Source organism: Patiria miniata, unplaced genomic scaffold (genome assembly GCF_015706575.1).
Source record: "Patiria miniata isolate m_02_andy unplaced genomic scaffold, ASM1570657v1 HiC_scaffold_12, whole genome shotgun sequence".
In the NCBI taxonomy this organism is placed as follows: Eukaryota; Metazoa; Echinodermata; class Asteroidea; order Valvatida; family Asterinidae; genus Patiria; species Patiria miniata.
The window spans coordinates 856,424-884,331 of NW_024037050.1; the positions used below are offsets into that span (position 1 = coordinate 856,424).

Below are 27,908 nucleotides of genomic sequence, written 5' to 3' on the forward strand. Positions count from 1 at the left end.
GACATTAGCGCCCTATTCAGCCCGTGAACCAACACGCGCGCGTACTCCATTCGTCTATTAAACAGATGAAACTAATGCTAGTCTTGTGAGCACGACCGCAAATGCACGCTGCACTCGAAAAAAAACCCCAATATTCTGAAATGCCACACATATAGGTGGAGGCGGGCTGACGTCATCCGATAAAAACATCTAATCATTTTCACACCAGTTTTTATCGGTTGCTACGTCCGTGCTCTATGCTACGTGTTACCATTCAGCAGTCCAGACTCAAGAACCATTGAGTTTCAAGAATATAGGACTGGGAGCCGGAGCTAGATAAATAAGCCAAAGTATAAAATTCCCGGATGTCCGCGCCAACCTATATAGGATGGCAAGATCAGTAAATAGACCCCCAAAAAAGCTTGCCTCACCATTTTGTAACACAAACAAATCAAACTTCTTGTATTTTCATTATTTAACGTTTATTTGCATTCCATCCAATGAAAACATCTGGTCAAAAAAAACATTTGTTTAATCTCAGTCCATGTACATGTATATGACAAAAGCTATCCTCAAAAATGAAATGATCAATGTGGTCTCTATATAAATATGCAGAGTCTTCCTTTTGCATCTTATTTTTTCTTTCCAAATATAAATCTCAAGTTACATACAATTTTCCAGAAAGCAACACTTCAGAGTCAGATACTTACTCGGCTAAAGCTACTAGAAATTATATGATATCTTTTTGTTAATGGGGGTTTACGAAACCACGGTTTCATCTCCAGTTGGGTTCCGTGCACAAACAAGAGCGGGCACTTTTTACCACTTTCGAGAGCCCAGTGGATGGGACACACCGCATGCGCATACCCTTGTTTTACTATACCTCCGAGGACAAGGCTTTGTGTTTCCCTTTGTCCCTGTAATATCCTCTGAATGTGCACAAAACCAGTGTGTCTTTGTGTGAGTATCAAGAGTCATCAGCAATACATTCGAGTGTCCCTCTCAGTGGTCTCCCCCAACTCTCCCCTTGTTACCATTGAGGGGGTACTTGTGCACGGTGCACAGTGCACATACGCTCATGTACTGCAGCTTCGGGGACATTGCGTCTGATGATATAATTATGGCCAACATTGAGAGATGATTTTGAACACGGGCTTCTAAAACTGATTCTTGAGCAAGAGCTGAATTCTAAATCTGAATCTCAATGTTATCATGTGCTTTCCACTCGGTTTATGGATATTCAGTGAAGTTAACGTGTAGCATAGGGAAACCAAAAGTTGCCCCTTTAGAGCTTGGGTAAGTGGCAAAGAAACCCATGATTTGTCACACAGATTTTATACGCTTTGGGCCTCTCAAAATGGCACCCAAAGTGACTTCAGCCTGTGCTTTCCACTCAGCATGTAAAAATCAGTAATGCAAAACATGTAGCATAGGGAAACCAAAAGTTGTGCTGCTTTTAGAGCTTGGGTAAGTGACAAAGAAACCCATGATTTGTAACACAGATTTGGGCCTCTCAAGATGGCACCCAAAGTGACTTCAGCCTGTGCTTTCCACTCATTATGTATAAATCAGTGATGCAAAACTTGTAGCATAGGGACCCCGAAAGTTGTGCTGCTTTTGGAGCTTGGGTAAGTGGCAAAGAAACCCATGATTTGTATACGCTTTGGGCCTCTCAAGATGGCACCCAAAGTGACTTCAGCCTGTGCTTCCCCCTCATTATGTATAAATCAGTAATGCAAAACATGTAGCATAGGGACTCCAACATTTAGAGCTTGGATTTACTGGCAAAGAAATCCATGATGGCCTGTATGCACTCCTCCGATGTCCACCGCTCCTCCAGTAGCTCACACTCTTCCTTGTTGACTTGGTGCAGTTTCTCACGCTCAGCGCCGCGGATGAGGTTCTTGGACAGTCGCAAAGACTGGTGATTAAAGACAATAAGATGGTTGTGAGAAGTTACATTATTAAGTTGGAATCAAGGAAAATGGTCGACTGTTTTTGGAGCAATAAAATCGATTGCATTCAGCAGCCATCTTGGAGGTGTGTTTCATTTTGTCAATTCATTAACAATGAATGCACAATAGGTCTACTCATGCGTATCTGCGTTTAACAAAAGTATACACCTCAAAGATGACCGCAGTGCAAACTATCTATGAGGAAAAACAGACAAATTGCCTTCAGTGTAAGCAGCAAAAAGTTGTAAGAACTGAAATACCACTGCGGCCACAAACAGCCAGCATTTTCACCTTAATTTTTTTCTCAGCTACACATGACAAGTGGACTGTTTATGAAATCTCATCACACAACTCAGGTACAGGACTCTATTTTTACAAAACCTTTCCACTTTCTAAAATCATTTAGAAACTACTCTGTGTTCACAACATTATTGCTTGGTCACATAAACGACACTTGTTAAATGGGTCAATTATGCAAGGATAAAACCAGCATCCCTAACCCACCTCAATCCTCCAAACTCCTCATTGCGGGTTTGGAGGATTGAGGATGAATGGCGTTTGAAAACACGAGGATTTGGAGGATTGAGGATGAATGGTGTTTAAAGAAAAGGAGGATTGAGGATAAATGCATTTTGAGGCAGGACTGTATGACGATTTTGAAGGATTGAGGCGCTGGGTATCCTCCATTTCAACATGAGTGCAAAATATTGTGATAAGGAGGATTTTGGAGGATTGAGGATGAATGCATTTTGAGGCAGGATTGTCTGACGATTTTGAAGGTTTTAGGTGCTGTTGCAAAATTTTGGAGGATTTAGAATGGTAGCAAAAAGGGCCGAGGGGTTTAGGGATTTATAGAATTATTAAATTCCTGCTTCAAAGATGCTGAAAACAATGTACCCGGTACAGAAAACTCATAAAGTAACAGCGAGTTAATGTCTTTAAAAAAGTGGACAATTGTCTTCAATGCAGTGAAGAGATTCATTGATGAATGCCAATATGGTCAAGATAACAAACATCCTAGTCAAAAATACAGTTTTTAATTAACATATTCCTGTGTACCTGTCTAGGTAGTTTGGCAAATTCGTTGAATTTCTTCTCAATTTCCTGTTGAAATGTGGCGTCTGGGAAGACTTCTGTCACAAGTCCCCTGTCGTAAGCCTCCTGAGCTGTCAGTTTGCGGCCAAAGAGCAACACTTCGTTTGCCTGTAGCACAAAAGCATTGGAATAAATGTCTACTCACTGACAAGAAGACTTTGTTTTAGTGTGCACTCAGAAGATCTGACGGAATTTGTTTCACCAAACGTGTGTTTTCTATTGTCTCAATGCCAAATTTTGATGTCAGTCAATTACTAATAGGGGAATAAATGTGTGGTTCGGAGGATTTAATAAACACTGTGTTTAAGACCGGTTGGAGTCTGGGTGCTGAAGACTCCGACCGGTCTTTAACATAGTGTTTAATACCAAACAAGCACATACTTTATTCCCATTCATAAATACTTTTTCGGTCAAAAAAAATCAAAACTTTTCGGTCCAAAAGTCAAAATAAGTCAAAAATTAAAAATTTCTAACAATTTTGTTCAACAATTTCACTTCATTTTTTCGAAACACCCCTCTGGCTATATAATGGAGTGTCCAACTCGCGAGTAAGACGTAAACAACTTCTTCTATGGAGATTGGCGCGTGCACTACGCGATGTCGCGCAGGCGCAAGTTGTGGCAAGTGCGTTGTGAATTTAGGAAATTTTGTGAAATACAGACTCACTGGTAGTATTGCGCATGCCTACGTGAGGGTTGTGTATGTTCAACCAATAAAATGGTAAAAGGCACTGGATTTCATAGGAGCCAAATTTCATTTGACACTGGAAAAGTGTTTAAGACCAGCCATGTCTTTATCATCCGTTTAAGACCGGCCACTTGACTGGCTCCCGACCAATGGGAATGGGTAAACTGTCTTAGGTATTTATGAAAAGTCATTATTAGTCAGTCTAGCTTTTACCTTGTGGACCTTATTCACGAGTCAGCCATGTTGGATTGAGAGTGAGGTAAAATCTTCATTTTTGGAACTTGTGTAGAGAAATGAAAGCCATGATGTTACAAATTCATACCACTCTGCTCTGATGAATAATTTAAAAGTTGTGATTAAACATGCTCTAATGTTTTAAGCCACCCCCCCCCAAAAAATGAAAGTGAGGCCACAAGTGAACAAATAGTCTGGCACCATCCCATGCAACAGTTCACAATTTATAAAATGCATTCAGGGAACACGACAAAAATGGCCAACTTGTGCATAAGGCCCATAGACTCAGTGCATGAACACAAAGATGGGGCTTTGTGACCACTTTCAAGAGTTTCAGTGAGAGGGACACACTGCATGTACATACTGCTTCTCTTTGATGGTGCAAAAATGAGCACAACTAATGTTATTCTGAATCTGGACAAGCCCGTACCAAATCCCCGCTGATGATCTTGGAATTATTTACCTTGGCTTGCCCCATGATCTGAGGGAAGAGGTAGGATGAACAGGCCTCGGGTGACTGGCCCAGCGAGGAAAATGGAGTATGGAATGTTGCCTGAGGTAAGGAAGAAAAATGCATAAAACATGATTATGCAGTTGACAAACCTTTTCAAGCCTGACTACAAGTTGTTTGAGCAATTCATAAGATGGAATTTGCGTCGGGATGATGTAAATTCAGTATTTGGTTTAGCCCTTCACCGATATATATACTCAGTGTTGCCACTCCCCCCCCCCCCCCCCCCCCCGAGTGATTGTGAGAAAAAAAATCACAATCTCACAATCACTTGGGGGTAACACCAAGAATACTGTGTTTAGAAAATACGTCAGTGAACGGCAAAACCCAATATTGAAGTCGTTTTAAACCGACCATACTTATAGGCCAATAACCCATTAGTTCTTGTAATGCCTCACAGTGCTAGCACCCCAAGCCGTCCAAACACTCTGTGGTTTAATGAATTCATCAAGGAATATATAAGGTGTAGTACAATGTAATACATTGGGTACATTATAACTTTGTAAATGCTTGGATAGACTGATACATGAAGCAATGCTCGATGATGTTTTGACCAATCGCAGCCAGAACCGATTGCACCGTGGGAAATGCACGTATTGTTGCCCACGTGTTGAAAAGGCAGGGCTTATGGCCCAGAACAGACCAAATATTAAGGTGGATTGGAGTGTGGTACAGCAAAGGATAATAGCTTAACAAGGCCGCATTTCTGGTAACTTCGGGCTGATTTATGGATTGTGAGTCACAACCTAGACTTGTTTAGTTTTCACCTCACCCTGTCTGTGGCGTACACAACATCACACAGGGCCAATGAGGTGACTGGAATACCAACGGCAGGTCCGTTCACAGCTGCAACGAGCGGCTTGGGGAAGTCTATGAAAGCAGCGACAAAGCGTCTGAAACAGAAAACAGACATGCTCAAAACTGGACTTGTGATGAAATGGTCTCTGAATGTCCATGTATTAATCTTTTAGGGCCGTGTCGTGCGAGGCAATTTATAGGCAACTTGCTTAAGGCAATCTTCACGAAAGAAAACGTCACGCATCTTTTTCAAATTTCATAAAACGAAACCAAACAAATCATTCAATATTTACTGCAGGAGTTCTCCCCCTTCCCTTGCCGCCTGCTTCATGGTGTCTGGTGTGATGGACATGAAGTTGTTGAGATCGTTACCGCCGGAGTAGAAATCACCAGCTCCTAAGGTCAAAAAAAGGAGAAACACATCGGTTGACCAAAGTTCATTAAATATTTTGGTCAAATATACATGCAATCATAAATATCACAATCGGTGTCAAAATGGTAGAAATAGTATTGCATGAGAAGAACACAAAAACATGTAGGATTGTTTGTCTATCTGTCTAATTTCCCCTAAAAGTTAAACAAAAAATTGTTTTGGATTTGGCAAAGCTTTTGACCAAAATAAAAGTAAGTACATGTACTACTGTTACTGCAAAGCAGTTTTGCTCAACATACTGTACTACAAAAAAATACAATCTTATTTGTTTCTCAAGAATAATCCAAAACTTGACTGAGTAAGGCTAAAGGAAACAAGGTTTCCTAGCGCACTGGAAAACGAGTGTCGGTTGGTTGGTGGATAAAACTCTAAATTTGTATAGCAGGAAAACTAGGGTTTGATGATGGTCACTTAATTTGTTCAACCCTTTGTTGCATGCATTCTCAACAGTTACTGGTCAATGCGAATCAAATGTTCATTCTGCGATTGCTGCACTGTTTATAGGCTTCACTGCCTGGTACAGCAAGACCACACTACCAACCAACCAAAAATTCTTTTTAAATGCAGAACAATGTCTGCAAAAACATAGGTTTGGTGCAGTACTTTTTTTTGTTTAAACATTAGGTTCTGCGTGATTTTCTAGGTTCTGTGTATTTTTTTTTTTGGCCCAATTGTAAACCTATGGGGAAGTCACAATCAAAGTGACATAATAATAAATGTCACTGCCGGATGACTTCTTCTGGGAGAATACCTGTGAGGACTGAAAAAACTACGCTGTCATCTTTTCCTGACGAATCCAAGGCTTTGATGATTTCCTCATAAGTCTGCAACACAAAGGACAAAAAAAGGCTCCGTTCATTCAAGACGGATTGGATTTGAAGATTTGAACAAATCCTTCTTCACTTTGCCCTTATAATTTTTTTTTTTACCTTTACGACAAATTTTGGGATTGAAAACGCTGAGCTGGGGTGAGCCTTGGACAAAATGTTTTAAAGGATTCAAATTTAAAAGCTTGACAATTTCCACCATGCAATAGACCATAACGTTTTATTTTTTTAAACTGAGAGAGCACACATACTATGCTATGCGCACTATGCGGACGTGCCAACAATTTCTAATGATACTTAAATGGCTAAGTACGAAGTTCAAAGGTAATAGGAACGGGAAAAAGTCACACTTTGGACCCTGAATTTGTAGAATGATCCTAACATGGACTCTAAATAGCCTTCACATTATGACATGTCACTGTTCCAGTTCTGGCCACTAAGGCAAGCATGATACAACCAATGAGACCGTATTTCATGGTAGGGAAAACTTGGGGTAGAACTGAGGTTTCATTCAATGGAGATTTCAAAGGCCTTTGGATGCAAATCAACGTAAGGGCCACCAACCTCTCTATTGAGAGCGTTCTTCTTCTTGGGCCTGTTCATCATGATGGTGCAGACGCCCCTGTCCACAGACACCTTCAGATTCTCGTAACCCCCTACAGAGGATCCGGCGGTATCAGACTGGGAGGCAGTAGCTGCGGCCGGGGCTGAGGCTTGGGCGCCGGGGTCATTGGCCACCAGGTCATCCACCACGTCCACGTACTTCTGTCTGGCATCATCCTGAAAGAAAAGAGGACACAGATCAGCAATGAACAACTGAATGGATTATTGTATCCACAAATTGTAGACCAGTCATGGCTTATGGACTTTCATCCTTCATGAGATATCCACTGCGACAACTTGCCTTCCGTTGAAATGATCCAGCAGTCAATTCCGTTACGTGAAAATCACAGGTCCAGTCACAAGTAACATGGGATGAACAATTAACCAAAAAAAGCATTTGTCACAATTCATTTGAATAGCTTGTGACTTGACCTTGGAGCAGGGGACTTGTAATTGACTTGTGATGGAAGTTTGAGGACTTGCAAGAACTTGTGAGGACTTGCGAGGACTTGCGAGGACTCACAAGGACTCGTGAGGACTTGTGAGGACTTTAGAGAACTTGCAAGGACTTGTGATAACTTGTGAGGACTTGCAAGGGCTTGCACTGACTTGCGAGGATTTACAGGACTTGTAACGACTTTAGAGAACTTGTGAGGACTTTAGAGGATTTCAGAGGACTTGTGAGGACTTGACTACAATACTGCAGAGTAGTTGAGCCAGGATACACTTACCTTGGTCATGTCTCCCAGGTCATTCCAGGCACTCCACTTGGCCTTGCCGACAAAGTCAAAGGCACCAGGCTTAGGGGCATTGCATTTTCCTACTGTCACCTAGAAAACAATACAGTCACCACCATTAGTCATGAAAAAAACAAGAACCCGCTGAAATTTTGTTAACATCTATCAACTTACAGAATATTTAAAATACTTCAAAATACCTTAAGGTCGGTTCATACTCCGTGTAAAAGCGAACACAAACACAAATTCTTGACGTCGCATCAATAATGCGAAACGAATTTGAAAATCAAGAAACATTTGCTGCAAAATTTACCAGCTTTGACTCTTTGGAATTTACTTGAAAAGTTGCTCCGAGTATGAACCAGCTTTTAGTCGTACTCCCTGAAAGTGGCTTAAAGTTTCAAGACCGTTACTTTGTTTGTTTGTTGTTTCATTTATTATTTTTTTTTTATTTTCAGGACAGACATAAGATACACTCAGTGCGTTTCATTACCTGTTTGAAGAGTGCGTACATCTTGAGCTTAACCTCATTCCCAGGGTCTTGGGTCAGGGTCCCCACTCTGTCTTTGGCGGCTGTGAACTCGGCATCAGTTACACCCATGATGGCTGTCCGGTGAAAGCAGTGCCTTGATACGATGGCCACCCCCTTGTGGTTACCCAGTCTGATGAAGAAAAATAAAGTCCGTTTGTGCATTTAGTCCCTAATGCCCTATCATGGGCAATGGTTACTAGGCTTGGACTATACTTCCATAATACCTTATGAAGACGATATTTTTTTTATACCGAACAATAACGAATGTTGATGTACATTTTGTACAAATACCGAAATACCAATGAACTCGGTATGGAATTTCGTTACCGCAATTTACCCTCTTAATTGTGGTCAGATGTGTGCAAAAGCCCTTTGAAAAAAGGTGACAGAAACAACTTGGTGAGTTCTGCACTACAAATGCATACATGTATATGGATAATCAATTAAATTCCTTGCAGTCACAGTATCTAGATAAGGTGAAAGTTATGCTTACTAATCATCCAACAGGGGACTTTGAAGTTCTGCCCATGCTGGCTAAAGCAATTTGCTGATAGTGATAGAATCATAATGCAAGAGACCAATTTTAACTCACCGTGCAAAACTTCTAGCACCTTCCGGTACAAAACAAATGGTGCAAAAGACTCCATCACTTACAATAATGTTCTGCATTTTTACTTTTGAGTTGTACAGTAACGCACATTGTCCATATAGTTGTGAGTGGCCTCAATAGGATTTTCACCCGGTTTGTGATTTTTTTTTTCTGGCCAACACTCAGGAATCTATTTTTAAAAGGCACATGCATATTACTAGTATACAGGTACAGCTCTTCAGAGACTCCGTAAAGTGAGGAGAAATAGGCCTACCCCTAAACAATGAACAGTTGCAGCTAAAGATCAACCCGTTATTATACAGAAAATGATCACTTACAAACTTGTAGGTCCACAGCTAAATTGTTAAATAAGGCTTATCAACAACTTGCTTTGCAATATGATTTTCATGTACAATAGCTGTTGGTAGTGTGCACCATACCCTTACTAAAAGTCTAATGATCTTTGCCCTCAAGATTACAAAAGGACTTTGAACCTTTACATGGGATTAAAACTCAACGTAAAGAAACGGTGTCCTCTCTGATGACACACTGTGATATATTCAAATGTTATTTCATTTCTGGTTTATTCGACGTCATTTTTTATTTATTTCACCTTTGTCCCAATCAACTCTGATTTTCTTAAAACTTAAGAAAGCCAAAGTCAATTTCATCGGTTTCATCCAATAAACGTAGTCTGAAAGTCATGTGTTATTTGAATTAAAGTCAAAATATACATACATTTTGTACATGATGACCATTAGAAATTGATGCATTCATGTGACGTTTCACACAATGGCAGCCGACTATAATGGCCATGTATCGTTTGTCAACAGAATGGTTTGAAATGCCCCTGGAGACACGAGCGAAAACTTAATTGAACAGAAATCATACTTTGAGAAACTACAGGTAAAAAAAAAATTCAAGAAATTTGAGCCTTGGTAATCAGCACTATAAGGGGAGAATGGGAAATTAAACGGGCAGTAACTTGAGGTTTACTTCAAGGTTTGAAGAGGCTTTATACTAATTACAGGGTCTTCTAGGGATGATGCCGCCATTGGTCGATCACCTTTCCATCTCTTGACCACCTTCTCTTTCTAATTGACCTATCGCCGTTTACGATTTAGCCACGCCCCTTAGACAACCCTATGGAGTTGTTGTACACTAAGTTTTGTTTGTCTCAGATTTTGCGCGTTCCGCGTCCATTTGTATGCAATTGGACAATATTTCACAAGCTGCGTTGACACAATTCTAACGCGATTCTACCGTGATAGGTCAATTTATGGCTCTGGAGGATTGTTTTTTAAAATTAAGTCCCACAGGACCAATTGGTATCAAGCTGTTTGCAAACTCAACTGAAACCAACTTGTCTGTTTGAAAACTTGTCCCTTGTGCCAACAGCAACTCAACCTTTTTCCAAATTGTCAGTTGTACATCTCAACTCGGAGACAACTCAACCACAGAACAAACATCCAGGTTGCGTGATCACCTGTGATTCCCCTAGATATTAATGTGGCGCGCGGCTTGGCTTTTCCAGGACATTCTAACTTCACTTTGTTACGCATGTGAGATAATCGTCCAGTGATTAGGGATATTATTCGTAGGGCTAGTCATCAACCGTCCGTTTGCCCATGGATGCATCCAACTCGCAGTACTATGCTTTGCACTTGCCAACTATGTCCCTCCATGTATGTTGCAACGGACGAGTTGTACACTGGACGAGTCGCATAACGTTGTAGCAGCAACCAGGACAGACAACTTGACTTTCCAGTTGAACGCACAGCAGTCGAGTTGGCTCAATGGAAATGATGGACAGGTTGGCAAATAAATTCCGCGAATTCCAATCACTGTGCACGCATGAACAGTATTTCTGGTAATGTTGTTGCAAACGCTTATCTGCACAGCTTTACTAGGCATGGTAGAGCAGATCGAGGATAGCATGAGACCAGGCACACATCCAGGGTTTTTGCCCATTGGTAAATGTAATTTTTGTCCCGTTTAACCTATTTCCTCTGTCCCCATTTTGCTTTTATCTGTGTCTTTCGCATTTAAAATCCCCATCCCATGGACGTAGAATATCCATGCTCAATCCCGTGGCAATAAGCCACGCCACTTAGGGTACACCAACAATAATAATAAAGGGGCCTATCTATGGCTATGCTGCTCTCTCAATGCATGAACTGATGATGAACAATGCATTTTTTTGATATAAACAAAACACGTCAAGCTATCCTTGACCAATAGCTAGCAAGCTTATGCATCACGTGGTTGCTTATCCAAAAATTACATTGTTCCACATGAGATGTCGAATTGGTTTGCCACTGTGCACCCCCCCCCCCCCCCCCCCCCCCCCCCCCCCCCCCCCCCCCCCCCCCCCCCCGGACCCTCAAGGCAACCGGCAAGGCCGGGCTTCGAAGTTCGAGTTCAACTTCGAATTCGAGCAGTGATTTTGGTTAAATGCAAATGTTTTTAAAACTGTGTGCATCAGTAATGTTTCCCTACACCCTTATCATACATTTCATTGTCTGGACACCAGAAGAAAAATTCCACAAACCTGAGGAATTTTGTCATCACCAAACGTGAAGCGGTCAGTGCCATTTCTAGTTCACTGCTTGCACAAAAACACACACACAAGTACACACACACACCGTACCGATGTACCGACGCATTACATGACGTCATAGTCGAGTACCCTTCACAAAGCGTAGTGACAGCTTCGTGTGAAGACGTCTGGGAAAAGATCACATTTGGCTGCATACGTACGTACGCACATAACATGAAGCGGACGGGATAGCGAGTGTGTTGACGGATCTTAAGAATGGCGCACTCTAACGGATCGGAGGACTTCGAGGTGCGTTACAATTTATTCTTTTTGTTTGAAGTTGTCCCCTTATTTCATCAGAATACTGGATTCCTTGACACTTGCCATCACAGATCGTTGACATTTGTTAAGATCCCGGTTTTGATGTTTCTGAATGTACACGTTTGAAGGGGTAGGCCTAGGCCTCGTGTCAGTTTTTGGAAGATTGCATTGTGGTGAAAGTAGAATTTACATGTACATTGATTGAATGTATAGGGCCTAGGCCTAGTTTGGGTCTTGGCGGGTAATTGTTGACCCCGGTGTAAACCGTGTATTGTCAAATAACCTTTAAACGTTTACCTATAGTACATATAGTGCAAAGGTACGACTCGGGTTTATTCTATTCTAACCATGGAGGTAGTTCTAACAGATATAAATCAAAATCCATACGTTGCTGTTAGTGTTACTTATATTTTTCTTATGTTCGTAACTTTGTACGAAAGCCCATTAGCGCCACTGCAAGTATATATGTTGCGGATTATTTAATTCGTTATTACGGATTATTAATTCGTTATTACGGATTACTAATTCGTTATAACGGATTATTAATTCGTTATTACGGATTATTTAATTCGTTATTAGGGATTACTAATTCGTTATAACGGATTATTTAATTCGTTATTACGGATTATTAATTCGTTATTACGGATTACTAATTCGTAATAACAGATTATTAATTCGTTATAATGGATTATTAATTCGTTATTACGGATTATTAATTCGTTATTACGGATTATTAATTCGTTTTTACGGATTATTAATTCGTTATAACGGATTATTTAATTCGTTATTACGGATTATTAATTCGTTATTACGGATTATTATTTCGTTATAACTGATTATTTAATTCGTTGTTACGGATTATTAATTCGTTATTATGGATTATTAATTCGTTATTACGAATTACTCATACGTTCTGGGTCATTACTCGGCAAGTATGGCACAGGAGTGCAAACGTTGTATGCAAAGAAAGCGCCGCCTAGCGGCGTTATATACATAGGCCCCTGGTCACGTGCTCTTCACGTGTGAGAACATCGGACTTAATTCGTAATAACGAATTAATAATCCGTAATAACGAATTAAATAATCCGTAATAACGAATTAATAATCCGTAATAACGAATTAATAATCCGTAATAAAGAATTAATAATCCGTAATAACGAATTAATAATCCGTAATAACGAATTAAATAATCCGTAATAACGAATTAAATAATCCGTAATAACGAATTAGTAATCCGTAATAACGAATAAATAATCCCTAATAACGAATTAATAATCCGTTATAACGAATTAAATAATCTGTAATAACGAATTAATAATCCGTAATAACGAATTAATTATCCGTAATAACGAATTATTAATCCGTAATAACAAATTAATAATCCGTAATAACGAATTAAATAATCCGTAATAACGAATTAATAATCCGTAATAACGAATTACATATTCTGTAACATATATACTTGCAGTGGCGCTAATGGGCTTTCGTAACTTTGTTGTTGCTTAATGTTGGATTTTTTTTCTTTTGCAAGTTTTGGTGGCTCAATGACAATGATAATGTTGTCTTTCTGCTGGGCCATGCCGAGCAAGGTTGGGCCTATAAAGGCCTACCTGTTTTTGTATGATCATGTCTGTTGTGTTAAAATAAGGGAGAACAGTTTTCTGATAATTTAAATTCAATTCAAAACATCAGACAAATAGTGACAAATTTGCCTAGTTTGAGTTTGACATGTTTACTTTTATATTTTAGTACCATGATATATGGTTTTCATGCTTTGTCACAAAGGTTGTGAATGATCATGGGCTAATGACATGATGTACTAACATTTAAAAATGAAAGCAAACTTGCAACAGGATTTTGCTGGACATCCAAACATGCTGAAAAAATATCACTGAAGAATTGTTTCCCCCAAATAGTCACCAGATTGGTTGTTTTCCCTAATCACCCTACATCCCAGTTGCCCTAAATGTATAGATAGACTGTATGTGACTTTTTTTTTAATGGGATATTGTGGTCATGTGATCATGCTGTCGAGCACAAGTTTAAACTTACGGGCGCAAGTTTAAACCTGCGCGAGGGACTCCTGAAGTACGCAAATTACACCGCGCCATTTTAATTTGCGTGCGCAAGTTTAAACTTGCGCAAAGGCGATCGCAACCTTCTCTTGCGGGAGGGATTTTTATTGATGAAGAAATTGTTTTTTACAATTTCCTAGTAGGTGTAACCCGCTGTTAACCTAAAAAGAGTGATTATGATCCCTTCAATTGTTCAAGTTTTGACGTTATAGTAATCATTTACATTATTTTTAAAATGCTTTAAATTACATTACATGTATTCTACAATTAAAAAAGTACTTAACCTTATTCTTAAAAAAATACTAATTAATTAAACAACTAATAAATTGGACGGTGCAATAATCAATATTGTTTTTAGAAATACTTGCATAACATTTCGAGGGCTGTGTACACTTCAAAAATGCATAATTTGAAAAAAAATTAATGAACGCATTACTAATTTAATTAATTGATTAAATTTATTACTTCAACAATTATTTTATTGCAGGCTCAAAAATTCATAATGTTTACAACTTAAAAATGCTATGCATATGAAATAGTAATTATTTTAAAAAGTAAATATTTGCAAATGATTGAATTAATGAATTGAATTTATTGATTTAATTAATTAATTCGACTTAATGAATAAATATAGTGTTTATTAAACAAAAATCCTAATGAGCCATAAACAATAATACACATGCACTTTTGAAATATGAATGGTTTAAAAACGTTGACATTAATGCAGGCCAAATATCATGCAGAAGATGCTTAAAATGTTTGAGTTGCCCGATGGTTGCCTGTTGGCATGAAGTCACACTGCCTAAGACACATGCCAGTGCCCCATGGTCTATACAGAGGTGATGAAGTGTAGAGCCCCTGTGTTGTTTTGATCAAATTAGAGTCAAAAATGTTTTTTATTGCTCAAAAATCACCTTTACAATCAAAAGCAGACTTTTCTCAAATCTAATGACACCCGTTTTGCAATTTTGAACAGCTTCTTGGGGTATAAATCATGATTTTCCTGCGCGGTTTGTGCTTTGCGATTCAGCGCGCCCTGCGTGCTCACAGTACATCGCGGTGATCGCCATCTTTATTTTCGGGTCGCGTGTTGTCGCCGCGCTGTCATCATCATTTTACCCCCAAATTTCCCTCAAAAAATCAAAACCCTACCCTCTATCTAGGACATACCTGTTTATTGAGAATGTCACCAACTAGTTTGGTAGTTCCAATAATTTTAAAGTGGATTTTTTTCCCTTATAAGTTATAGGAACCGGGCCCTACACTACACAATCACCTATACAGACATGGGTGAAACAGTGCTGCACAGCTTCTTCTGCAAATTTATTGTTCAAGTATTGTTTATAAAAAGAGGATGTACTTCCTACAACATGTCATGCTTGCTGCTTTCGAACAGGAAGACATAATAAGAATTTAGATTTTGCTGAAGGGAAATGCTGCATGATCTGAGGTTACTGTCGGGGGCACTGGGGCAGTGTCATGATCATATTTCCTTCCTTAAAAAAGACACATCACGTTCATGTAGCAGTAACGCAAGGACTTGCAGATAAATTGAGAGTCTTCCTTGTTCCTCACACAATAGGTCTCGTTCAAATGACGTCATTTCCTACAGACCATCCACGTGCATCGGCATTTTGAGCTTCAACTTGCATAATGCGCATCGGCTGCGTTCTATTTCGAACACATGTCGAGCAACAAGTGCGCATGTTTGGAACATTTTCAACACTGCGCAATGCGTGCTTGATTGCATAAAATAGGCAGTTGCAGTTCTCCTACAGAGATGGCCATCATTGAGCAACCCCTAATTGAACTGTGCTGGCTAAGACATGACACTCGGGTCAACCTTTTACCATTTTGTCTGCTCAGAAAGCGTGAAAAGGCCTTCCTTTTCATCGGTTATTTTTGAATTGTGATTATTTTGTTTGGTTGACGGTCACATGTAGATGTGCTAGATGTAAAAAGAAGGTGGTTCTTGTCAATAATTGGTTGAAGTTCTTCATTTGGGTTAGGTACCTCTTGAAGGAGATTGGTACTCACTACTCAGGCTTGTGGTTCCTCTTGGAGATTAACTTGCAAGGTTCCTCTAAAAGGAGCTGAGTTGGTTTCCTAGTGGAGGAAATAGGGTTAATTGTATGTACCTCTTGAAGGAATTGGGTACTCTGGAGAGGTTCCTCCAAGAGGTCTACTTTGGTTCCTCTTGAAGAAATCATATTGATGGTCCAAGTGAACAAAATAGGGTAAGGTTCGGAACCACTTGAAAGAGCTCCAGAGGTACTTTGGATTCAGGTTCCTCTTCGAAATTACCTTGCTACATGCAGGTATCTCTTGGGTTGACTTTCCTAGTGGAGGAAATTGGATTTTGTCCTATTGAAGGAATTGGGTGTTCTGGATTGAGGTTCCTTCAGGAGAACTGCTTAGGTTTCTTTTGAAAGAATCGGAATGAGGTTCCTCATGAATATCTGGTTACATTGTAGGTTCCCCTTCAATGAATTGCTTTGATATTACTCTTGAAGAGACTGGGTTTACTTTCCTAGTGAAGGATATTTGGTTGATGTTCTGCTTGAAAGAACTGGCTTCTCTAGATTGAGGTTCCTATTGAAGGAACCAGATGGAGAACTACATGTAGTAAGGTGTCTCCAAAAAGAACTTAATTGAGGTTCCTCTTGAAGGAACTGGGCTAAATTCTCTAGTGAAGGAAACTGGGTTAACTTCTCTAATGAAGGAAACTGGGTTATGTACCTCTGGAAGTGAATGGGTACTCATGATTGAGGTTCCCCTTTGAAAACTGGTGAGGTTCCCCCATAGTACCTGGATTGAGGTTCCTCTTGAAGAAACTGGATTGAGATGACTCTTAAAAGAACTGGGTTGAAAGGAAATTAGACTTTGGAAGGAAACTGGGTTATGTACCTCTGGAAGTGAATGGGTACTCATGATTGAGGTTCCCCTTTGAAAACTGGTGAGGTTCCCCCATAGTACCTGGATTGAGGTTCCTCTTGAAGAAACTGGATTGAGATGACTCTTAAAAGAACTGGGTTGAAAGGAAATTAGACTTTGTTCGTGTACCTTGGATTGAATACCCTGGATTGAGGTAAATGAGGTTCCTTTTGAAGAACTAGTTGGTTCCTTTTGATGGCACTGCATTGAGGTTTCTCTTGAGATTCCTCTTAAAGGAATGAGCTTCTCTTGATTGAGGTTCAGCACTAGTTTAAAGGTTCTTCTTGAATGAACTTGATTTGGGTTCCTCTTGAAGGAACTTTGGTAGTTTACCTTATAAAAGTCTGAGTTGATGTTTCAATTAGTTCCTATCAAAGGAACTTTTTAAGATTCTTCTGAAACTAAATGGAGGTTCTTCCTACATGTAGTAAACAAGGTAGAGGTTGAGGCTCCTTGTGAAGGTTCCAGGTAGAAGTTTTGTAAGTTTGATTGGCTGAGGTTCATTGTACATTGTACCTGTATTGCTAATCAAATAAAGCTGTGCCACTCATTAAACTGTTGACATCTATTTGCATTTTATAAATTAATTTGTATGCTGTACCACTCAAGATACTATTGTGCTTCTCCACAGGTGACACGGATTATCAAGCAGCGGAGAAACTACAAGGGTAAACTAGAGTACCTTGTCCGATGGAAGAACTATGGCAGTGACGATGACACTTGGGAGCCCGTGGAGAACCTGCGGAACTGTATCGACCTCCTGGATGCGTTCAATGAACGCATCATGCGGGAAAAGGGGCCCTTCTCTAAACCCTCCCCGCCACGCAAAAAAACAAGCTCTTCCAAGCAGAAGCACCTTAACAGCATTACGAATGATGCCAAAAGTCGCGAGAAAAAGGATTTCAAGGTATCCTCAAAGAATGTTGACAGATTTCAACTTAAGAGGAAAAACCCATTTCAGGATGAGTGCAAGGTTGTTATTAAGAGGGAGAAGATTTTGGCTAATGGAGACCCACATTCAATGTATAATGGAGTATCCGTGCTGTCAGATGAGCTATCGCCCCACTCTGTGTCATCCTCCACTTCAGCGGCTTCCTCAACCGACGTCAAGATTTCCGGCTTGACTAACGTCAAAAAGTTCCACAGGTCCAGGTCCATGTCCTACGTTGGCCATGAAAATTCTAGGACGTCAGATAGTAACAGCAGTGATGCGGGCAAAAGGCGCAGGGTAAACAGTCTTCTCATTGGAAGTGGTGATCTTCTGAACACAGGTATTTTTTAACTGGAACTTCTTATGCTGTCTTTGATTTTTTTCGACAAAATACACCTCTTGTTTGAACTCCCTATATGCATATACATGTAAGAACATTTGTACACTATCTGATTTTTGGCATAACAGTTTTAAAGAAACATTACTCTGAAATCATTAGATGCTTTGTCACCACAAGATAAGAAATTTGTATATAAGGGGACCCAATTATTACCTCCAGAAAATAGGGTAGAAATATTTTCAGAATGTAGGTTTGCACAAATATAGAGTATCATCATGCAAGTACTTCTCTATAATATATCTTTAGTTGGGTAACAAATGAGAGTGATGGATTCATGTATGGTTTTAAGAGGTCATTAGCGTAGGGTGGTATTCTTGCTAGACTGCAGCGTTGAACCACAGCAACAGGAATGATTATCTGGACCAATGACTGACATTGGCCTTGCCAAAAACCATTGTAACCAATTGGCAGGTAAATCTGTGGAGATGGCTAGCACCACCCCTCCCAGCACCCCAACAAGTAGTGAAGTCCGACTGAGCCTGACCCCTCTACTAACCCCTGTCATCAAGCTCCACGACCTGAAAGCTGGGAGCAGCATCAAGCTGCCCTCTCCCACATCCCTCCTGTCCACCGAGAAGTTCCTCAGGGCAAGGCTCAACCGTAAGGACCGGGACGTTGCAGATAAGGTTGCTGGGAATTTTTCCTTCCGGAGATTTTCGCAGTCCAGTCTGAGCAGCGAAGATGAAGACGAAACAGAGAGGTAGTTAAAAGGCACAACTGTTTATAATTTTAAAGACTGTGATTGCAGGATAAATCTTTCAGTCATAAATATGGTAGCTAAAGAGTTTTGACTAAATGAGAGAAACCAAAATGCCTCAGAAGCTGTGGTCACTAAGTGCAGCATGATACAACTGTGGCATTGTTCTGTGGGACTGGATCTCATTGTTTTCAGAATTGGTCATTTGTGCATTGGTGGTCATGTAGTGTGCTCAATGCAGCAAGGTCCCACAGACTTTAACACCTGATACAACTGTGTTGCACATTGCAGGGTTAATAGTGTAAAGCATTAAAAAGGGCAGTGTTAAGCGTTAAAAAGGGCACACGCGACTAAAACTCTTTCTCACTCCAAAGAAATCCGACAAATGGCGGCCCATTATCAACCTGCAACCACTCAACAATAACATCAAACCAAAGCACTGTCAGATGGAAAATCTCTATTGTTCTCCAGTCTCCGAAAACAATTGGTGGGTATCAGAAGGATGCCTTCCTTCACGTGCCTATCCATGTGGATCACAAGTTCCTTCAGTTTTTGTACCAGAGAACTGTGTACCAGTTTCATTGTCTGCCCTTCAGACTTTCCACAGCCCTTCGGGTCTCCAAGTTGTGGCAGCATTCTTGTGTCAAAGGCAGATCCATTTGTTCTTGTACCTTGACCATTGGCTTATAGTGGGACCTACTTTCCAGGATATGGAAAAGGCCCTCTTACAGACCGTCCAACTGACCCTAGCTCTGGGTTGCTTCATTAATCTCAGGAAATCTTCCCTGACTCCTTCACAACAATAAACTTACCGTGGAGCAGTTCTCAACTAAAGAAAAGGCAGAGCTTCTCAATCCTTCGTACGATGCCAGACACTACGGGATTGTGTCAGAGTTTTCATGTCTTCTCCAATCCTCCCAGGCATGGCGTGGTTTCACCTATTAGGTCTCATGGCGAGTCGCATAGATCTAGTCCCCTGGTGCAGGATGCACATGCGCCCAATACAGCTGCATCTCCTGTTTTACTTCTGTCCACGGCAAAATCCCATCTCCAAAGGGATTCCAGTAACCCAGCTTATCCAGGATCAGTTGCACTGGTGGCTATCACAGGACAAGCTACTACGTGGAGTGGTCTTTCCCCTCTCCATCATCTACTCTCGCAATAGATGCCTTGGGGCAGGGTTGGGGAGCCCATCTGGATGACCAATCAATTGCCAGCACTTGGTCAAGGAAAGAGAGTCAGTTGCATATCAATCACCTATAGCTCCTGGCAGTGTTTTGAAGTCCTGCAGTCCCTCATATCCAGTGTCCTAAACAAGCTGGTCTTGGACGAGACAGACAACTCCACAGTAGTGGCCTACATCAACTGTCAAACTGGGGGAACTCACTAGCCGTCTCTCTGCCTTGCCCTCAGCAGCTACTCAGTTGCTGTATTCCACTTCAAATCTCTCTTCAAACCACCCATCTAGCCAGGAAGAAGAAAGTCCTCACCGACGCTCTTTCCAGGGGTCTAATCACTCCGACAGAATGGTCTCTCCATCCATCAGGTACCAAACATGTCTTCAAAATTCTTGGAACAGCCAGCTTCAAACTTTTTGCTCACGTCTTTCTCATCCCATGGCGTGGAAAGTAGATGTCCTCAGCTTTGATTGGACTGGACTTCATGCATATGCCTTCTCACCGATTTCCCTCATACAATGGGTTCTGGCACAAATAGAGACAGAGTTGTCCAAGATAATCCTCAAAGCTCCATTTAGGTTACAACGGCCATGGTTCCCTTGGTTTCTAGACCTCCCTGTTCACACAACGATCATGCTTCCAAACCGCCCAGACGACCTGTCACCACCCAAGTCTCACATCCTACACCCAAACCCAGCCACTCTTCATCTTTGTGCCTGGATGCTGTCAAAGTCTCCCTCCGAGCAGCTGGCCTTTCGAAGGAAGCTACGGCCTTGGCAGCCAGGAGCAGATGGGAATCCATCAGGAGAACTTATGATAGTACACTGCTCCACCTTACCAAGTGGTGCAAGGAAAGAGCTGTCAGTTCCTATTCTACTTCTGTAATTTTAATTGGGAATTTCTCCTCCTTTTCAACTCTGGTCTTCAGATCTCCACTATCAGAGGTTATGGATCAGCTATTGGCGTCCTCCATCAGGGTTACAATCTCCTCAAACACATAATATCACACCTGATGCCTGGCATGTTTACCAATCGACCTGATAGCCTGATACAATCTTGGGATCTACAAATGTAGGTGCCGTCCTTACGTCACTTGCCAAAGCTCCATTTGAGCCAGCAGGCAGCTCTTCTTTCCATCAGCTTACAGTAAAATTGTATTTTAACTGGCTGCTGCAACATCTCGTCGTAGAAGCGAACTCCATGCTCTGTCAATAGAACTAGGTCATATCCCTTGGGAACCTGGCGGCATTCGCTTAATTCCACAGTTAAATTCCTCATGAAAAATCAGTCAGCCGATATCTCTCCCCCATATATTTTGTTCCTAGTTTGACATCCTTTTTATCAGTAGCAGAGGATAAATTATGGTGCCCCGTACGACCTCCGAAGTACTACACTGCTCACCCTGAGCCTTTGAGAGGTAATATCAAGCAGCTGTTCATTACAGCCACTCAGGCCTCTGTGACAACAATTCCTCAATGGATATCGGAGGCAATAGTAGGTCTTTCCAACAATTGAGAATCAAAATCTCAAGCCCATGAATCACACAGCATGTCAACTTCTTGGGCCCATCTGCTTGGAGTTCCCCTTTCAGATGTCATGAAAATTGCATGCTGGTAGAACCCTTCCACCTTCAAATCATACTACATGTACGTGGAGGGTGTTGTGCAAGCGGAGGACTACATGGGCAGAAAAGTCCCCCAGGAAACTGCATGTTCAGCAGTCCACAAAACCCGCAAAGCTCCTCTAGAATAGATTGGTAGCTCCCGGCTATGTCTAAACAACCTTTTCATGTTAGTTTCATGTAGACGTAGTTTAGACTTTTCCATTTCCGCTACATGTCCCTACCCTCCCTTGGGCTCTGATCGGTGCTACTCTGGAAATGTAGGTAAACAGACATGAGCAGGGCCGGGTTTAGTGTTCCGCAGGCCCTAGGCACCGGTGTTCCGTAGGCCCTACTCCGCACTAGGCACCATCACCAATTTCATGTTGATGCTAAACTGTACTAAGCAAGCCAGGCCAAACTAGTAGCTCAAAAAGCCTGTGAATTTTTGTAGTCCCTCAGATTTTTAGTAGGTCCCTGAAGTTTTCACAGGCCCTAGGCACAGTTGGCACTGTGGCTATTGGTTAATCTTCGCCTGGATGTGAATCGTTTTCTGTAATGGAATTTCCAAAATCCAAAAGTATTTTCCATTATAGTAAGAAAACACTCACCTCTATTTACCATCCATCCCATTTTGGAGATTAGTTTAATAAAAACAGATTGTACAAAACTAAGACGAACCTTCGTGTTACAGGGCCTTGTGTGGGACATGCAGTGGGTGTGGAGGGTGTGGCATGTGCGGTATTTTTCATTTTTCATCAAGGTTTGTGCACTCGTGCGCTGCTATGCAAATGTCAGTAAACAGAGGTGAGTATTTTCATACTAGAATGGCAATCCCCTTTGGATTTAGGGAATTCTGCAATAAAATTAAAGATTAGTTGTGGTTGAATGTGATATTGATCCAGAGACATGTTTATCGTTTCCCTGATTAGACGGTTCAGCCTCAGGCAGTGTGACAATGTGTTCAAGTACAAGGAGATCGTCGTAAAGAGGCACCCAGGGTACACCCAAGTTTGGTTTTTTACCAATTCCCCGTCAAAGAATGCACTCAACATCAAGGTAAAAAGTGTGTAGTGTCTTTGGGGGCTTTTCAGTGGAAGCGCACCAATTGTGGATATGCATGTATATACTCTTGTACAGTAGCAGTTAATAGAAGGAGCCTTATAAGAAGCTGTTTAAAATGAAAAAGGTTAATGTAAATTGAAACAAAGTAGTTTTGCGCTAGAGATGGTTAACATACTCTGCGCATAACTCATGAAAGTGACTGACAATCTTTCCTGATTTAAAGCTGGTGGCAAGGCTTCCACTAAAGGAATGCAGTAGCACCTACCTACCTCATGGATGGTTGCTTATGATGGTTTGCCAAATCTGAGTGTTAGTCCCCTAAATTCACAGGTACTGAAAAGTAAATTTGGACTGAATGTATGGTTTTATCAGAGGGATGCTTAACTCTTGAAGGATGCAAAGCACGTTTGTCTTCATCTAAAGTTAATGGCAGGGCATCTCTGATGTGAAGCTGGTGGTATAGCTTCCATTAAAGGAAGACAGTAGCATGTGCCTCATAGATGGGTGCTTTTGATGGTTAGCCAAATCTGAGTGTTAGTCCCCTAAATTCACAGGTACTGAAAAATACATTTGGACTGAGTGTCTGGTTTTATCAGAGGGACGCTTAACTTCAAAGGATGATAAGTGATGATGTTTGAGCTACAGTTAGTGGCAGGGTATCCCTGATATGAAATTGGTGGCAGGGCTTCCCAAGATAGATTCCTGAATTTGAGTCTTCCAGTACTGACCTTCATACCCTCAATGTACAGGCTTTACAGGAGCTCACAGATATCTTGGAGAAATCTGGCAAAGACGAAACAAAGGTACTGTTGCTCACAGGATCAGGGAACGTATTCTGCACTGGATTGGATCTAGAGAAGTTGATCGAGTCTGACCACAGGAAAAAATATGCCAGACATTTGGCAGAGGCATTAAGGTACGGATTTGGTATTGAGGTGTAGACAAACTTGTACATGTAGGAACTTAACCTCATCACATAACTTTGTGAATTTCATCAGGGTGTTTTCAAACAATTTAATGGATATAAACAATTGGAGTCTAAAGTGGTCAACCCCTTTCAAGCAACAGAGTTCATGAAGCAACAGGTGTACAATTTCAATAATACTGCATAGGTTGGGAAAATCCCTTGTTTTATAGTTTTTCTTCGCCAGACCTAAATCAGGATATTTTCGTATGTTTGTATGTTGTGCTTTAGATTTATTACTGACAGATTAACCTTAAAGGTATAGTCCATCTTTTGTAATTTGTGCATTTTGTTTGTTTGAAGCAACAAAAGTGCTCAAGATCTGAAGAAGGGTGCTTATATATTATATATTAGTATATTTTGAAAAAAAAACAATATTCTAGGATCTCAATTTCAAATCAAAAGATGCTGAATCATGTTTTGAATTGGGCCTGAATTCAGCGTCCAAGACACGTTCTCACTGAGCCAATTGCAGCTACGCGATGTCGCGCACTGATCTGACGAATTATAGCAACCGCGCACGCGTGTGTGTCGTGCCAATGCTTGCGCGTGCTTCGCCGAATAACAAAACGAACTACTAATTTGAATTTCCTGCGGTGCTTCATAAGAAGCACCGTTGGAAAGGCCTTCTTTCGTTGATTTCTTCAAAATGACAGCCTGCCAGAAAGAATAATTTCACAGGGAGTTTAGTCCTCTTACTATCTTTCAACCAAGTATGTTTTTCAACAATAATTATGCCAGTTACTTTTTGGATAGCTGCAAATGATGGACCTTGGCTTTAACCTTGAATTGTTCAGCGGCCAATGGCTTGTGTACATTATTATCCAAGAGAATAAGGGTTACGAGAAGATCATACGATTTGTACTTTAGAACCCGATTTGTACTGTTCTGTAGATCTGAAACATCTAATTTGGTGTTTCTCTTGTTATAATGACTACGAAGGGTGTTCATCAACACCCTGATCAACTTCCCCAAGGTCATTGTGGCAGCTGTCAATGGCAGGGCTGTGGGTCTAGGAGCTGCCATCCTTCCCCTGTGCGACATCGTCTACAGTAGCGACAAGGCAGAATTTCACCTGCCTTATGCAGCCATGGGCCAGCCCCCAGAAGGCTGCTCTTCATTTTCCTTCCCCAACGCCATGGGTCTTCCTGTGGTGAGTCTAAACTTAGTCATGAAATTAATAACACTCTAGCTGTGTGGCCTCTTCTGGGAATTCTTGGAAGGTTTGACCTATCCAAGAAAGTCTATGAGTCTTATTTCTTTTCTTGCAAGCTGTGGAAGTTTTAACATGTCCTTGAAAAGTTATGAATTTTAAGTGTCCTTGTAAGTTTGTGATTGGATTTGTGACCTTTGACTTGTTGACCTGTCCTGGAATTGTTGTACCTGTCCTAGAATTTGAAATATTAAGGGAAAGTCTTTTACAAGTTTGCGCCGGAGACCGCGTATACACACAAAAGTTTTGCGGTATTCGGAACAGATGACAGATAAACACACAGGGAGCGAGGCCGGAAATATCTGTCAGCGACCCGCTGGCAGCAAGCAATGCCGGAAATATTAGTGGTGCTGCCCGAGGGTGATGGCTTCAACCCGCCTGGCTTGAGGTCGAGTGAAAAGTAATCCTGAGCCTCGTTCCGTTCTTGTCAAAATAATCCTGGCGTGAACTGGATAAACTTTGCACCAACTTTAAAATGTCCTCAAATGAGCACCTGAGTCAGAAAGTTGAAGAACATGTGGTCTTTCCTAGAAACGTCTTGAATTGTTGCCCTGGATTTGTTGCAGTGTCTTGGAATTTCTGTTAGGAGCCATGAAATTCTGTCAAAACCTTTCAAAACCCTTCTCAGAATTTTGTGTGTTAAACACGGGGCTAGCAGTGGGACTGTCTACAACCTTCCATGCACTTTGCATGTACTCTGTTTGGCTATTTTCAAAACCCTACAATGAAACTATTTATTACTCAGCTAGCATGGCCCCTCGAACCACCTTAACCGCTCCAAAAATGGTTCTGTTGGAAATTTAGCCCAGTAGCCCAGTGTAAAAGGGGTTTTATGCTTCTGTCCCCAGGCATGCGACCTCCTGTATAGTGGACGGAGGATGACTGCCCTGGAGGCTTGCGCATCTGGCCTGGTCTCCCAGGTGCTGTGGCCAACCAGCTTCATGAGTGAGGTCATTCCAAGGGTCAAGGTCATTTCCAACAATTCATGCAAGGTATTTACAGAAGAGCTTTCTGATCAAGTTGTTGGGTTTTTTTGTGAAGACACTTGATGTGTGTGTTCTTTGATACCATACACATAGCATTTACGTAACCATACGCTTTTTATGATGACCTTGTGGGACTAGTGTATACAGTCTAAATCTGTGAAGCTTTGTACTTGGATACTATTTCCCTCATTTTCCAAAACGTTTTAACATGAAGAATTTGCAGTGAATGCTGTTTCCTCCCTATCTTATGATGATCTAGGGTCTGCAAATGACAAAGTCCTTGGTCCGGAGTCACCTGAAATCCAAGCTGGAGTTTACCAATGAGAGCGAGTGTGCAGCCCTCCAAGACAGGTGGTGTAGCTCGGAGTGCACGAAACTCATCCGCAAGTACCTGGAACAAAAGTGAGCGGCAAGGCTTCTCCCTTGTGGATATTATCATCCCGGGGAGCTAGAAGCTCAAGGGTTTGCAGGAGGTAGCCACAGTGAGTGTTGGGATGTAAGGAGAGAACCTGGACAGTACCTGGACCTTAAGTGAGTGGCACAACTTCTACCTCCATGGATTTCAGGAGCTCAGGCAATACACTACTAGTTGGAGATCCAGCATATGAGCATTGAAGACAGATCCTCGACTTTGAGTGACTTCTTCCCCGTGGATTTGAGAAGATAAGGCAGTTCGTTGTTATGCAGAAAATTAAAAGTGAGTGTCAAGTTTTAGAGTGTCACGATTTTGAGGTCCTGGATAGTACCTTAAATGAGCGGCACAGCTTTGTCTCTGTAGGTATAAGGGCCTGGAATTGTATCGCTGGAGGTAGCCAAAGTGAGGGTCTGGATTTAAAATTATTGCCATTACAGAGACTTAATGCAATACTGTGGATTTCTGAGCTGATGCAAAGCCTTCGAATATTTGTTAAAGTAATTTGCTGTTGTGAAATGATGGAGATAACCATGAAGGTTTTCTGTAGTCGCAGATAGTTTCTGGAGTAAGAGATTCCTTCTCATTCTGTCGTTACATTTAAGACGGCGAAACAGTTTGTGTTGTGGAGTTGCAAATAAATGTATGTTTGTGGAAAATTAACCAAAAAAAACACTTGTAGACAGTGGGAAGCCAATCCCTTACCAGGGGATATGTATATTTTCTAATAAAATGAAGACGTATCAAATAGTGATTTGTTCACAAGTTGACTTGGTGTCGAGCAGAGAGCATGTATTTTGAATGCAAATATGATGAGGTCGAAAATAACTTTATAAGCTGTAAGTTTTCTGTCAGCGTTAGGATTGAAAGCCCTCAAATTGCCCAAGGCAATCTGTCTCAATTCTACATCAAATAAAAATACAGACTTTCAATAAAATTTGATGTAGATGATTTCATTATTAAGAAATGTTTGTTAAAAAGAACTTCCAGCAACATAATGCAAAATTCTATCAAAAATATTGTTAACTTTTCTTTTCAGAAAAATGAGATGTGTTGAAAAAGTATTGTCTTTTCCATTTTTTTCTTCGAACGTTGCATCTACATAAAGTGGGCTTTTTTTTCCTTATCTTTTGGGCAATTCCATAGAATCCAATTCTCTGCATACATCCGACCACTGGATATAACTGGATATATAAGTCCTGAAGGTGGTGGTGCCATAGTTTGGTCTGTAATAGTTTCCTACTCATTAGATATCACATTATTAGTGATGTATCACATTCACTTTTTCAGCTGCGGGATAGCGGCTCAACAAATCATCTGACTCTCCGTTAGTTAGTTAGTAACAAACGTTGACATTGTCTATTGCTCCTACATATTTTGACTGATTTCAAGCCAACTTTGTCAAAAGTATCAGCAGCTCAGCCCCAACATGTCACATGATCAAACTGGGGTCAAAGGACATCGTGAGGTCACTGGGGTCAAAAACCGCTTGACTCATGCATGAACACAAATTGTTGGCCCGCAGCTTCCAAGATATTTATGATGAGCTCGTTTCAACAGCAGCTCATTAAAGTGTCTGACATGTACATGTACAGTACGTCCGAATTTATAGA

General features: G+C 41.0%; 2 protein-coding genes across 6 annotated transcripts; one reads left to right on the forward strand and one right to left on the reverse strand.

Annotated features, from left to right (window-relative positions):
- Window positions 1–444: 444 nt before the first annotated feature.
- Window positions 445–11,749, reverse strand: LOC119744550 (enoyl-CoA delta isomerase 2-like). 5 transcript variants are annotated; one of them, XM_038220534.1, is made up of 10 exons: window positions 11,670–11,749; window positions 8,353–8,521; window positions 7,854–7,952; window positions 7,084–7,299; window positions 6,444–6,516; window positions 5,553–5,655; window positions 5,234–5,354; window positions 4,414–4,503; window positions 2,994–3,137; window positions 445–1,900 (listed from the first exon to the last, which is right to left on the reverse strand). In XM_038220534.1, exons 1-10 carry the CDS (start codon window positions 11,732–11,734, stop codon window positions 1,745–1,747), a joined length of 1,236 nt encoding a protein of 411 aa, XP_038076462.1. In that variant the 5' UTR covers window positions 11,735–11,749; the 3' UTR covers window positions 445–1,744. The 5 variants fall into 5 exon arrangements, with proteins under 5 accessions (XP_038076462.1, XP_038076455.1, XP_038076480.1 ...); XM_038220527.1 differs by having other exon boundaries at window positions 11,631–11,674; XM_038220552.1 differs by lacking the exon at window positions 11,670–11,749 and adding an exon at window positions 11,532–11,643.
- LOC119744540 (chromodomain Y-like protein 2) lies at window positions 11,744–27,081 on the forward strand. The gene is made up of 8 exons (XM_038220515.1): window positions 11,744–11,828; window positions 17,481–18,120; window positions 18,592–18,880; window positions 22,588–22,714; window positions 23,470–23,636; window positions 24,627–24,837; window positions 25,746–25,889; window positions 26,143–27,081. The coding sequence occupies exons 1-8, from the start codon at window positions 11,796–11,798 to the stop codon at window positions 26,287–26,289; spliced, it is 1,758 nt and encodes a 585-aa protein (XP_038076443.1). The 5' UTR covers window positions 11,744–11,795; the 3' UTR covers window positions 26,290–27,081.
- Window positions 27,082–27,908: the final 827 nt, after the last annotated feature.